Source organism: Myotis davidii, unplaced genomic scaffold, assembly GCF_000327345.1.
Source record: "Myotis davidii unplaced genomic scaffold, ASM32734v1 scaffold892, whole genome shotgun sequence".
NCBI classification, from domain to species: Eukaryota; Metazoa; Chordata; class Mammalia; order Chiroptera; family Vespertilionidae; genus Myotis; species Myotis davidii.
Window position 1 is genome coordinate 1825607 of NW_006284341.1, and position 13357 is coordinate 1838963.

Genomic DNA, 13357 nt, shown 5'->3' on the forward strand with positions numbered 1-13357 from the left:
GAATTTATTATAAAGATAACATGTCTCATAGAGGCCACAGGCAGGGACAGAATGAGGCTAAACTTTGGGAATACATGTCCTAGGGACTCAGACTCTCAGGAAAGTTGAATCTTCTATCTCTGGTCTCTCTAATCAGCTTCCTTTGCTTTTCTGATCCACATGAGGAAAAACAGGACTGCCCATAGCTTCGAAATGGGAATGACTCCAATTGGCCCAACTTCATTAAGTATTCCCGTTCGACCAGCCAAATGCTGGAAGTGGGGTCAAAAATATGGGCAGGCTGTTGGGCAGAAAATCCCATAGGTATGTCCACCACACTTCCAAGTTCTTAGTTTCTAAGGAAAACATCTGGTCAGAATGGACTATCTCAAATTTAATAATGGTAGTCCCTATAAAATATAAAGTTTTTCAAAGCATAGTATTCTAATGTACTTCTCTTAATAATACATGGTACCAATAGAAAATTCCTGAGTATATATGTGTTTTCTTTGTTTTAAAAAATAAATTAATTTTATTATTTGATAATATTGACAATTTATATCCAAGTTCATTTAATATATGCAAAACAATTATAAATACATTTTGAAAAGATACGAAAATCCTCAGTTCTTTCTTGACATCAGACCTACTAATTTTCAAAAGACACCATGAACATCTTAGGGTCAAAACAAAATACTCCAGTCTGAATTGTCTTGAGAGATTCCTTTGGTCAACCAACATCAGTTCAGGAAAGAAGAAACATTTACGCCTTCTTTTTTTGTTTTAAATGCTCAAACAAGCATTGTTTCGAGTGTTCTCAGTATCAAAGAAGACTGAGAAAGAGAAAGGGCATGAACTGAGTCCAGAAGACTTGAAAAGAAAAGATATACAACATAAATCAGCTGTATATAATCCTGTTGTAAGAATGTCTAAGTCAGGAGAAAAAAATAGAATTAGAAACATCAGTTGTTGACTTAGCTCTCATTGATATTTGAGCTAAGTCTGTATTACACAGAAGCACAGCCTCGGTCTCTCCCCAAACAGGATGTGTAATAGAAAGTGATATACAGCTTCACCTTTTCTCCCAATTCTCCACTGCACTTTATGCATGGCGTCTACCCTGTGAATAAAATTTACAAAGATTCTGGAAAAGGAGCTGCTGGGATGACAGGTGCAACAGCCAAAGTGCAGCAATTTGGGGACATCCTCCATCTGTATTCATAAAAGATCTAGCCTGTCAGTGTTGAAAGTTCCATATTCTATGGAATGTTGGTTACATGTAGATTTTGCTTCTTCAGTTGTAAAGAGTCCTTATTAAATTTACTAGGGAGTTAAAGGAGCATTTGGGAAGATGGTGTCAGGTAATAGTTGTATACACGGGATTTCATTGCAACAACATTCCACTGAGAGCAATCACAGGTACTGCTTGTTAGAAGGACAGAAACAAGCATACAGTCACAACCAGCTTCTGCCTGGGCTCTGCTATGCTGCCACTGACCCTTATCCTGGGGAATAACTAGATCTTCCAGTGCTAGTGTTGATACTTCAGTGAACTTCACTGGGGCTTAATGACTGCCAGGCACTTCCTGTCCATAGCTCTACGCATTCTACTAGCTAGGGGGCAAATCTGTTTGCTTTACTAACCTAGAGTTTATTCATGTCTCTAAGCATTTATAAAGGAGCAAAGGGACATAATAAAAGTCAATGCTGCAGAAAGTTTCTGCAGAAAAATAGCCCCAGTATCTCAGAGTCATGACAAAGCACAGTTCAGTGGAAAGTGTTGGGTTATCTAGTGAGTTCGGTTGTACCAACTGTGAGGGGCAAAAATGATGGTTCAGAGCACAAATGTTGAATGGTGTAAATCTTGGATCCAGTTTCAGCTCCACCAGTTCCTAACTCTGAAAATCTGGGTTAGATTATTTAACTTCCTTGGGTCTGTTTCCATATATGGGAAATAAGGATCATAATAGATATCTCAGAGATTCTTGCAAGTATTCAAGGAAATAACATATTTCAAACTCCCAGCACATGGTAAGTGTTGGATAAGTGGCAGATGTATTTATTATTAATGCAACATCTAGTATCTAGAGTCCTTCCTACTTCTTTTTCTTATTTAACTGGCAATCCTGGCGACAAATCCTGGATTAAGTGGAATTTTAATAATATTCCCTTCTTAACTGGGTACTTTTTCCCAATTATTAAATGATAACAAAATTTATTATTATAATAAAACAATAGTAAACAACACAAACTCTTACAAACAAAAGTAAATAACATTATTTAAAATTCATTTTGTTAGCTGTTTTCCTGAGACACATTCTGTCCATTTTCAGTTGAGCATGGCATTTTGTAGCTTGCGACCAGCCTGGAGGTACCTTCATAGACTGTAGGAAACAAAAAAGAGCAAGCATTTAAAAGAAAGATGTACTATGAATACCACCTCATTCATATATATATATATATATCTAGAACCATAATTTTTGTTTTCAATCCATTAGTGTTATCCTGGTAACACGTTCAGAACATTGTAATTTCTTGAGAAGTGTTTACTGTACCCCATTAATCTGGAAGTTTCTGGGAAAGGAAATTCTTTGTGATGCTGGGAGATCTATGGAAAGTCACTGTCTCTCTCTTGCTGAAAGTTAACAAGGAAGCACGTGGCCCTGATTGCTACTGGCCTTGGAGGAAGTAATCAAGGATGAAGCCACCTCTTCATTTTATTTTATTTTATTTTTTTAAATGTATTTTATTGACTTTTTACAGAGAGGAAGGGAGAGGGATAGAGAGTTAGAAACATCGATGAGAGAGAAACATCGATCAGCTGCCTCCTGCACACTCCCTTACTGGGGACGCACCAGCAACCGAGGTACATGCCCTTGACCGGAATCAAACCTGGGACCCTTGAGTCCACAGGCTGATGCTCTATCCACTGAGCCAAACCAGTTAGGGCAAAGCCACCTCTTTAGACAGTGAGCAGAAAGAGAGAAATCATGTTTCCCTGCATGGGAGTCTCTGGATTGCCAGTTCATGTGTGCCAAACACTCCTTCGTTTTAAACCAGCTTGGTTGTGTTTGGCACTATCACAGCCAAACCGACCTGGTGACTATTGTTTGCCCCCTCAGAGCCCTTCTCTGCCTGCTGTGCTCTCCAGGGGTCTGACTCTAGAGATTGCATCACAAGGTCTCTCTTGCCTTTCTGGTTCTTCTTGGGTTTAGCTAGTGGAAGGCTACTGCTAAAGATCTGAGGGCAGAAGGAGAGAAAGTTTAGGGTGTTTTTCTCCATTTCCTGCCTCCCTCCTTGTTTAGGTTACAGCAGTGGCTATTTCCTTCCACAGCAACAGCTCCTGCCTGGTGGGCCCTCCACCAGCCCACCTCTCAGGGCCAAGAGAACACAACTCCAGCCCTCATGAGCATGGGAGGGGTACAGCCTCCTGCCATAGTGAGACTCTGGAGCCTCCATGTTCTTCTGAGTTTCCTCAACCCTACCCCCAACCCCCACCCCTACCCAAGTCCCTTCTTCAAAATCTTTTTATTGGCTATAGCTGGTTTGGCTCAGTGGATAGAGCATTGGCCTGTGGACTAAAGGGTCCCTAGTTTGATTCCGGTCAAGGGCACATGCTTGGGTTGTAGGCTCGATCCCCAGTAGGAGGCAGCTAATCAATGATTCTCTCTCTTTATTGATGTCTCTATTTCTCTCTCCCTCTCCCTTCCTCTCTGAAATCACTAAAAATATATTTTTAAAAATCTCTTTATTGGACCATCCCAGAGGATTTGTGATTTCTACTGGGAAACTAGTTGATACATTTAAAGAGCACAGGACGGTGTTTGGCATGTGGTAAATGCTCAATAAATGAAGCTATTAATAGAACATTACTATTGTTATTTCCTCTCAATGTGAGATGTCTCTCCACCTGTTCTTTGTGTCCAAAAATGAGGAAGAAAAAATATAACTACACAACTATGTAAAGTTAGAAAACCGCCCAGCCGGCATGGCTCAGTGGTTGAGCATCCACCTTTGAACCTGGAGACCATGGTTGAGTTCTGGTCAGAGCACATGCTCGGGTTGTGGGCTTGATCTCTAGTAGGGGACGTGCAGGAGGCAGCCGATCAATGATTCTCTCCAATCATTGATGTTTCTATCTCTCTCCCTCTCCCTTTCTCTCTGCAATCAATAAAAATCTATTTTTAAAAATTAAAAAATCAATTGATCTGGGTGCCTTAGAAAAAGTATATGAAAGTCCTCTTCCCATATGCATGTATCTCTGTGATAACATGTGAGAGAAAGATATGAGAACATTTTATTTGACTTCAGAGTCTATGAAAAATTCTATTTATTTTTAGATGTTTTTAAACATAATCAAACTCCAATCAATGATTTATTAGATGCAATCAAAGCCCCATTTTCCCAGATAAATGCCACCTGTATAGTTTCCCATCTACCAAATTTATCACACTCACCATTAAGCAATACTAGTCTCTTGAATATCTTCATTTACAGGAGTTATATCTTTACCAAGATTTGGCATATCTTCTTTCTTTTTCCTTCGAAGGGGACTTGGAAAATGGTGTTAGAAATTAGCATGGGCCTGTTAGTTCATGCGAAGACAAAATTAACCAAGAAAGCCGCCTATGAATTTATTTCTACACTTGTTAAGAGTGCATAGTTCCTTTATTTTCCTTAAATATTTGAGGTTTTCTCTTAAATCATCTCTCTCCCTAGGTTCCGATGATTGTTACAATAAGCAACAGTGGGATAGAGTATGGCTATAGATAGAAAGAATATTGATGCAGTTTGGTTAGCACAAGAACATTTTCTAAAACGAGTCATTTTACAAAATAGATGGATACAACATTATTTAGGTGTATATAAGATATAATACACATTGGAAACAAATGTAAGAAAACCAAGAGCACTTTTGGAATGTTAATTAAGTTTCCAGATACATTAGAAATCTGGACTGTAATCCCATTTTTTAAAAGCATAATTCATAATTAATGTGATAAAATAGGCAACTTCTGAGTTCTGTCCAACAGATACTCTGTCCCGAACCTGGCATTATAAAAGCTCCTTTTGCTATAAAGTAGGTAAAATTAAAAAAAAAAAAAGTTTTCAATTTTGTAGCTAGAAGGAATCCTACAGATTATCTAGTTCAATCCTCTAATTTTACAGAAAATACAATTAAAGGCTTCAGATGTTATAAGAAAGTTCTCCAAAGTTTCAAAGATACTCAATGGCAGAGCTGGAACAAAAATAAAAGTCACCCTGGAGCTCTGCTTGTGTTTCTCAGCCCTGATGGCTGTGAAGAAAGGGATCATGAGACGCCCTCTTCTGGTCTAGGCCGCAAACCAGAAGTAATTGCAGCAGTTTAGGAGGCTGCACTAGTTTCTCAAGACAGAAAGATAGCACTGGAAGGGAAGACATTTTAGCATACCACCTGGGAGTTCTAGTCTAACAAACCATTTGATGGGTTTCCAAAAGTAACTATCTTAAGTAATATACCAAGCCACACTCTCTCAGACAAAAGCAAGGTGTTTCTTGAGTGCCAAAGTTGTGGCATATAATGAAAAAAGAGAAGAACAAGAGTGTGATTATCTTTCATAAATTAAATTCATTATTTTGATGTGGGGAAAAAATGTTTTGTTCATTTATACTGAGTGGCCAGATTATTATGACCACCCCATCAGTACTTCGTTGACACTTCCAAAAATCTGAATATTGAAAACTTCCTAAGCAAATACTCTCAAGGTTTTATTATCATTATTATTTGCATAACTAATTCACTTCATTGTACTGATGGGGTGGGTATAATAATCTGGCCGGTCATAATAACCTGGCCACTCAGGGTATTTCAATCTTTCAAAGTTAGCTTGTCATGGTGCAGTTTGAGAAAAGGAGTCTAATTTAGCCCAACAAACTCACATAAAATATGACGAACTTTAGGACTAAATAATAGTTTTCTTTAAATTAGGAAATTTATACAAATTTGATTTTAAACTATAATAATTGTGCTCGGTAAAATGACAAATATCATGTGTTTTGTTATAAATAGTTTAAATAAATGATGGCAAACCTGGAAAGTGATTTATTTAAATCAAAGGAAAAACTAAAAAAGTTAGGACAGAAAGAAGGAAGGAAAGAATCAGGAAGATACAGTTTCTCAGATTTACTTTAAATTAAAAATACTTACTGACAGCATGTGCAGACACCAATCACCAAAATGATCAATGTCACCATAACTGCAGTCAAACAAATGACCAGAATCTGTCCTGTGTCTCCCCTCAGGTAAAAAAAGTCAACTCTCTCACATCTCGCCCCTGCGTAGCCATCATCACAGCTGTAAAAACAAAACAAGAACACAGCAAGGTGAAAATGGGAGTTTTCTGAATCTCTACTATTTCTTTTATGAAGAAACGAACACTGTTTTCATTCCCTGGAATTAATATGGGACACAATTCCTTTAAAATGTTAAATAGCTATACACCACTAGGTTCATGAACAATTTCTCTTTCTTTGCTTTGCTGAAAATCTGTCATCACTTGAACAATATTAACAAAATGTGTAACATAAATAAATAGGGATGTTGACAAGTTACTAAACTTTAGTTTGGAATTATAGATTTTGCGTTTGAATAGAGAAGATGATAAAATTCCCTCCACAACATTCCCAAGCACTTAAATACCTACATGACAAGGGTTTCCCATTTCATTATAGAGCAATAGGAACAATTTCAGCGTGCCCAGGTCCTCTTAATATAATTTATTTAAAAATTATACTGTTTCATATTATCAAAAATGGTAATGTGCATGGAAGTTCATAGACATCTACCTACATATAGAAGTTCCATAAATATTATTTAACAGAATTCCTCTCTTTCTGTGACTTCCACCCATCAGTTCTAGTTCTACTGCTTGCATGCGTCACAGATTAGGTACTGCTCTTCTATTGCTCTTCTAGTCACCACCTCCCCAACTACACTCCCAAACACAATAGGTCATTATCCTCTCTGGTTCCTGGTTTCTGGTTCCTTTATCTGATCTTCTAAGGCCACATTCTCAGATCTGGTCATAATTCCCTCTACTCTCTTCCAAATGGCCTCCCTTTCTCCATGGCCTAATAAAGTGCAGTGACCAGAAATCAACAAGTTATCACTCCCCTCATTCTCTCAGCTCTCTATCAATACAGTCCTAGGATTCACCTGAACTCAGCGGATGCCCCAAGTCTGAGTTACAGTTAGGGTTGTATTTGACCACGCCAAGGCTTGTCTGAGCAACACTCAAGAAGCTCCAGGCTCAGTGATTTGGAGACTATTCCTGGTATTGTCTGAAGAGTGCCTGTGCTTCAAAGGTATTTAAGAAGTTTAAGGACATTTGAAACTGAAATTGTATGTTGTAACATCAATTACTTTTCCCTTTTCTCCTTAGACGCAATCAAAATGCAGAGATGTTGGTCATAATTATATACATCCGAAAAGGGGGAAATTATGTTTCTTGAAAAGACTTCTGTACAACCTCTTTTGTTTTGTTTTGCTAATCTTGATTTAGTTTTAATTTTGTAAAAAGAGATGAATTGCCAGGCTGTTCTATGGTTTATGTTTGACCAAAAAGTCAAGGCAGTTAATTCCCACAAAGCCTATATTTCACAAATAAGGAGATTCCCTAAATTCCAAGATTGCAGCTGATACAATGCTACAAAAATCAAACAAAACAAAACAAAAAAACAAGCTTGGCCGGAGTGGCTCAGTTGGTTGAGCATCATCCTGTGCACTGAAAGGTTGCTGGTTCCATTCTTGGTCAAGGCACACACCTGGGTTGCAGGTTCCATCCTCATTTGGGATGATCATAGAAAGCAACCAGTGGGTTACTCTCTCTCTCTCTCTCTCTCTCTCTCTCTCTCTCTCTCTCTCTCTTCCTCTCTCTCCCTTTCCTCCCCTCCCTCCTTCCTCTCTGTAAGCATGTCCTCGGGTGAGGATTGAAAACAACAACAACACAAAAACAAGCTCAATCTCAACCCTGAGTTGAAAGGTGAGGCTCAATGCAGGCACAGGAGAAAGACACTTAATGACATCTACTGCACAAGGACCCCAGGACCTATGAGAGAAAACTGCTTCCTTCAAGAGAATTGGGTATCTTTGTTGCAAGATTAAAATCATGGAAAGAAAGCTTAGAAATATCTCGAAACGTCAAAAAAATCTCTTGTACATGGGCCTGGAACTGGGGGGGCGGGGGGGATCACTTTTAATTGCATATGTGGGGTGAAGGTTTTTAAGAGTCTTTTTTTAAAGGTCATAATTAAAATCTTACAAATATAGTCTCTCCTAATTAGCTTAAATGTTTCTCTAACAAATTCACTAAAGGTGGCATTTTTAAACAAAAACTTTGCCTGTAAAATACACAGCAATTACTTAATGCTCTTTAGAATGCTTTTCTAATTATAAACTTCAGATCCTGTGGTGTAATCACACTTCAGTTGAATTTCTCAGTGAGCAGTAACCCTCCCTAAAAGTTATAACCCAGTGAACCATGCTAGAAGGTGAAACCTTCACCAGTGACAGTGGCTCTCATGTTATTTCACTTCTCATCAAACCAATAATAACCTATATGCTGGTGTTCATTTTAAAAGGTGAAAACGAGGCAAAGGTACAAGATTCCAGTAGATGTTTATTAAATGCTGAATAACTAAACAAAAATGAGATTTAATAACCATGAAATAAAATTTTAAATAATCTTTAAAGATGCCCATGACCCTTGAGGACTCCGCAAAATCAGATTGGGAATCACTTTTCTGGAATAATCACCAGACACAAATCTAAGAGATTTAGAAGTATTAGCTCAATTGATTCTTTTTTTAAATACATTTTTATTGATTTCACAAGGAAGAGAGAGGGAGGGAGAGAGAGACAGAAACATCAATGATGAGAGAGAATCCTGGATTGGCTGCCTCTGGCATGTGCCCTGACTGGGAATTGAACCTGAACCTCCTAGTTCATAGGTCAATGCTCAACCACTGAGCCACGCTGGCCGGGCTCAATTGATTCTTAAAACAACCTTTGCAGTAGTTGTTATTATTAACCCATTTTACAGATGGAGTAACTCAGCTATAGAGAAATTGAGGGAGTGGGGCTGGGGCTCAAATGCAGGAAGTTGCCTACCAAGTTAATGCCCAATCCCATGTAATTCTGCTTAAATGAAATGTGCTGCATAAATAAATAAAAATTATGTATCTGGAAAAAAATTATGTATCTGGAAACAAATTATCTCCATTCCAAGAATCTCCAGAAGAGACTAATAGAGGATTGAAGTTCTTTGAAGTTCTTTGAAGCACTGTGGTATTTATGTAAAAACAGGAATCCACAAACTCCTGTGAGCTCAAGCAAAAGGAGATATTTCTGGTTCCCAGAATAACATAGGCACCATGGGCAGGACAGTTTCGCCTGAATCCATGTAAGTTACCCAAAAGGTCAGGCCTAGGTTTAGGTTCAATATTTCTCACTCATCTCATGGTACAAATTATGAAACATTTACTCTGTGCTAGGTACCATAATACATAGTTTTATTAATGTTTATTTTGCTTAGTTCTCAACACTTCAGAGGGAGATATCATTCCATCTTACAGATGATAAAACTGAGAATTGGGAAAGATAACTGATCCATTATTAAACTTGCTTATTATTGATGGAAACAAAATTTTAACTTAGGTCTATTTGATTCCAAAATCTGCGTCCTGCCCCATATGCTTTCCCACCTCCTATTGATTCAGTATCATTCTACCACTAAGAAGGTGTTCCTGGTTCAGATGAAGGCCTTGGTTTGTGTGTGTTTTTATGTTTTTTAAATTGATTTTTTTAGAGAGAGGAAGGGTGAAGGATATATAGAGAGAAAGATGAATCAGCTACTTCCTGCATGCCCCCTACTGGGCATTGAAGCCACAATAAGGGCATGTGCTCTGACCAGGAATTGAGTAGGTGACCTCCTGGTTGTGGGTCAATGCTCAACGACTGAGCCACATCGCCCGGGCAAGGCCTTGGTTTTGACACTTAGCATAGCATTAGATGGATTACGATAGGGGGACTCAGTCACTAATTCATCAGTCATTTCTTCAGCACCTAGTAAAATCTAGGTGTGATGCTTGGCACTGGAACACAAAAAGGAATAAGCCATGAGCCCTGCCTTCTAGGTGTTCACAGCCACAGAAGTGACATTTACAGAAACCATTTATGCTCCAAGGGGAGAGTTTTTATAGAAGTGGGACTAGATCCCAGAGAAAGGGCATCTAGCCAACACCTGAACGTGTCTGAGAAGAGGGAAGATAATGCAGGGGTCCAGGAAGAGCTGATGTTTGAGTTGCATGTAAAACACCAGTGAGAATGAGCTTTGCAGATTCTGAGAAGAGCTTGTGTGATATACATGCAAGGGAATGCAGGATTGTAGAGGAACATTTGACTCCATCACGGAGATGTGGTTAGGAAGTTAAAGCGGGATCAGAGGAGCTTTGGAGGCTGAGGAAATGAGTGGGCAGAAGGGAGCATGCTGTGTGTTGATTGATCTTAAGGAGTAGATTACACACTGTGGTTTTCATTTTAGAAGGCAGCAAAACTAAAGAGCAATAAATGTACAGACATAGAGATCAGTTAGAAAAATGTAGTGCATTAATGAGCATTAATATTTAAAAGACTCGATATATTCTCCCAAACCAATGAGCAACTAAATGGAATTGGAAAAAAAAATCAGCTCTTTCCCAACACACACACACACACACACACACACACACACACACACACACATCTTTCTTATTCCCTTTTCCCCTCTAATTATTATCCTTATATATTTATTTTTAAATTAAATTAAATATAATTAAATTTTGAAGAAGTCCATCACTCAAACATTTCACTAAATTAGGGATTAGAATTACTGTCCTGAGATAATGATTAAAAAACAAACAAACACAAAAACTATGCTGGGGGGAAATGCACAGAATATAAATATTGTATGAATTTTAGGTCAAAATTATACTTAAGAAATCACATTGCTACCCTATGAGGTAAGCTCTAAGAGCATTTTAGAGGGACATCGCTTTAGAAGAAAATGAATATTTAAATTATGCAAAAATGTTTCTTGTGCCTGAGTAAATTAAAATTTGGACTCTTAATGTACTAACAGGTGAAGATTTTTCTCCCAATTCCCTGCCCTATTAAACAAGCTTTGGAAATCTATATTTATGGATAAGATGGGTTTCTTTGCACTTAATTGACACCTGCAAAAGTAACTTTTAATTTGGCAGGAACTCTTTCATATTTAAATGAATTACAAACCACATAACTAATGCCAGAAAATGTTGTTTCCATTCAAAACACATGGGAGATAAATTGAGCTTTTAAAAGCACCCTTTAAAAATTATCTTTATTGTTGAAAGTATTACAGATATTCCCCCGTTGACTGCCTCCACCCCACTTCCGCCCCCCCCCCCCCCCAGGCCTTTACTGCACTATTGTCTAACCATGGGTTATGCATATATCCATATAAGTTCTTTGGTTAATCTCTTCCTGCCCTCCTGTGAGGCTCATGTGGTAACCACTACACCACAGACACAAGATGGGTTAAGGGTAAGGAATTATAAGAAGTACACAGGAGGATGTCACCAAAACAGAAGCAAGTCCCATGGAGATCCCTGGATTCAAAGTCAATAGTGCTAACCATCACACCGTGGGGCTGTAGAAGCAACCCAGGTGCCCATCAGTAGATGAGTGAGTAAAAACGCTGTGGTACATACATAGAATGGAATACTACTAAAAAAAGAATGGAATCTTACCATTTGCAATAGCATGTATGGACCTAGAGGCCTTTATGCTAAGTGAAATAAGTCAGTCAGAGGAAGACAAATACCATATGATTTCACTTGTTTGTGGAACCTAAAGAATAATACAAATGAGCAAACAAAACAGAAACAGAGTCATAGATACAGAGAACAGACTGATGGTTGCCAGAGGGGAAGGTTGGGGGGTTGGAGGGGGAAGATGAAGACATTCAGAAGTACAGATTGGTGGTTACAAAGCAGCCAGAAGGATGGAAATCTCAGCATAGAAAATATAGTCAACTATATTGTCATAGTATGTAAGGTGCCAGGTGGGTACTTGATATAGGGGAACACTTTGTAAAGTATATGATTATATAACCACTATGCTGTATACCTCAAACTAACACACAATAAATTGAATATAAACTAAATTGAAAAATAATAATAATAAAACTATAGTGAAAGAGAAAAAAAAACATTCTCAACACTGGACAGAAACAGACTTGCTTGACTAAGTCAGCAGAGGACGGGGCCCTGCCTGCAAGCAAATCAGGACCCTCTGATGGGCACCAGTTTCTCCATAAGCACCTGCGGAAGGAGCCCCTGAACAAGTGGCTGGGGTAGGCCAGGGGTCTCTGTGCTGGCAGGTGGCTTGATTAGCTCAAACTTACCAGAGCTGCGGAGCCCCCGGCCAGCACCATCCCGCGCCCCTTTGCTTGCAGGCTCAGGGCCTCCACTTACAGGCAGGAGGGTGTCTGCAGGGCCCCCACGAAGCGACATTTCCCATTGATGCAGTAATGCTCATATTTCTTGGGGCATGGAGAGAAGTAGTCATTCCACTTTGATTGTGTGGTGGTAGCTAAAAAATAAGAAAAACTTCAATAAGTCACTCACCTTAAAAACACATTTCTAAGTAGAACTGTGGTGAGAACATTTCATATTTTAATTAGATTTATGAACATTCTATCTCTCAGAAACATTGTTGTTGTTTAAAGGGCGAAGCATAGTTGTGGTAAGAGAAAAGGTTACTCTTTTCATGAAGATTATAGAGCTGTGGGGCTGGTGGCATTGAAGAGAGAGATATGCTTTCCTTTTCCTTTTTAAAGTTGTTTTAATTTAAACACAAAGCATTTACTGAAAACTAGATGCTGGTCTGTATACTTTGTTTTTAAGAATGCATTTAATTCTCATAACATTCTTAGAAGTAAACAGTATTCTAATGTCCTATTTATTAATGAGCAAACCTCCTATTTATTAATGAGAGGCTGAGGCACCTTCCAGAGTCACACAACTAGTGCTAAGCAGGCCTGGGGAGCAAACGTGGGCCATCTTGCCCCACAGTCCGTGCTCTTGACCCCTCCACTCAGCACTCCATCTAGCCAGCTGTTCACAGGTGGCTGTCATCTGCTCTGCACCTGAGGCCCCCAGAAGTCATGCTTCCTGAATGGGAGATTCTCTCTCTCAATTGACCCCTGGAAGGATGCTCATGGCCTGAAGAAGGAGGAAGATTCTGAAAGCTTCACATCCAGGATTTCAATCCTGCACTGCCCTGACCTTCTTGCCTCACCTTTAGAGTAGTGATTGCCTA

General features: G+C 38.8%; 1 protein-coding gene across 1 annotated transcript in view; it reads right to left on the minus strand.

The window, feature by feature from the left end:
* Positions 1-1199: 1199 nt before the first annotated feature.
* BTC (betacellulin) overlaps positions 1200-13357 on the minus strand; it is a 42483-nt gene continuing 30325 nt past the window's right edge. The window contains exons 3-6 of the mRNA XM_006754574.2: positions 12511-12628; positions 6167-6313; positions 4437-4532; positions 1200-2363 (exon numbers count right to left, since the gene is read on the minus strand). Coding sequence (XP_006754637.1) covers positions 4439-4532; positions 6167-6313; positions 12511-12628 — 359 coding nt within the window. The 3' untranslated portion in view covers positions 1200-2363; positions 4437-4438. The remainder of the gene's footprint in view (positions 2364-4436; positions 4533-6166; positions 6314-12510; positions 12629-13357) is intronic.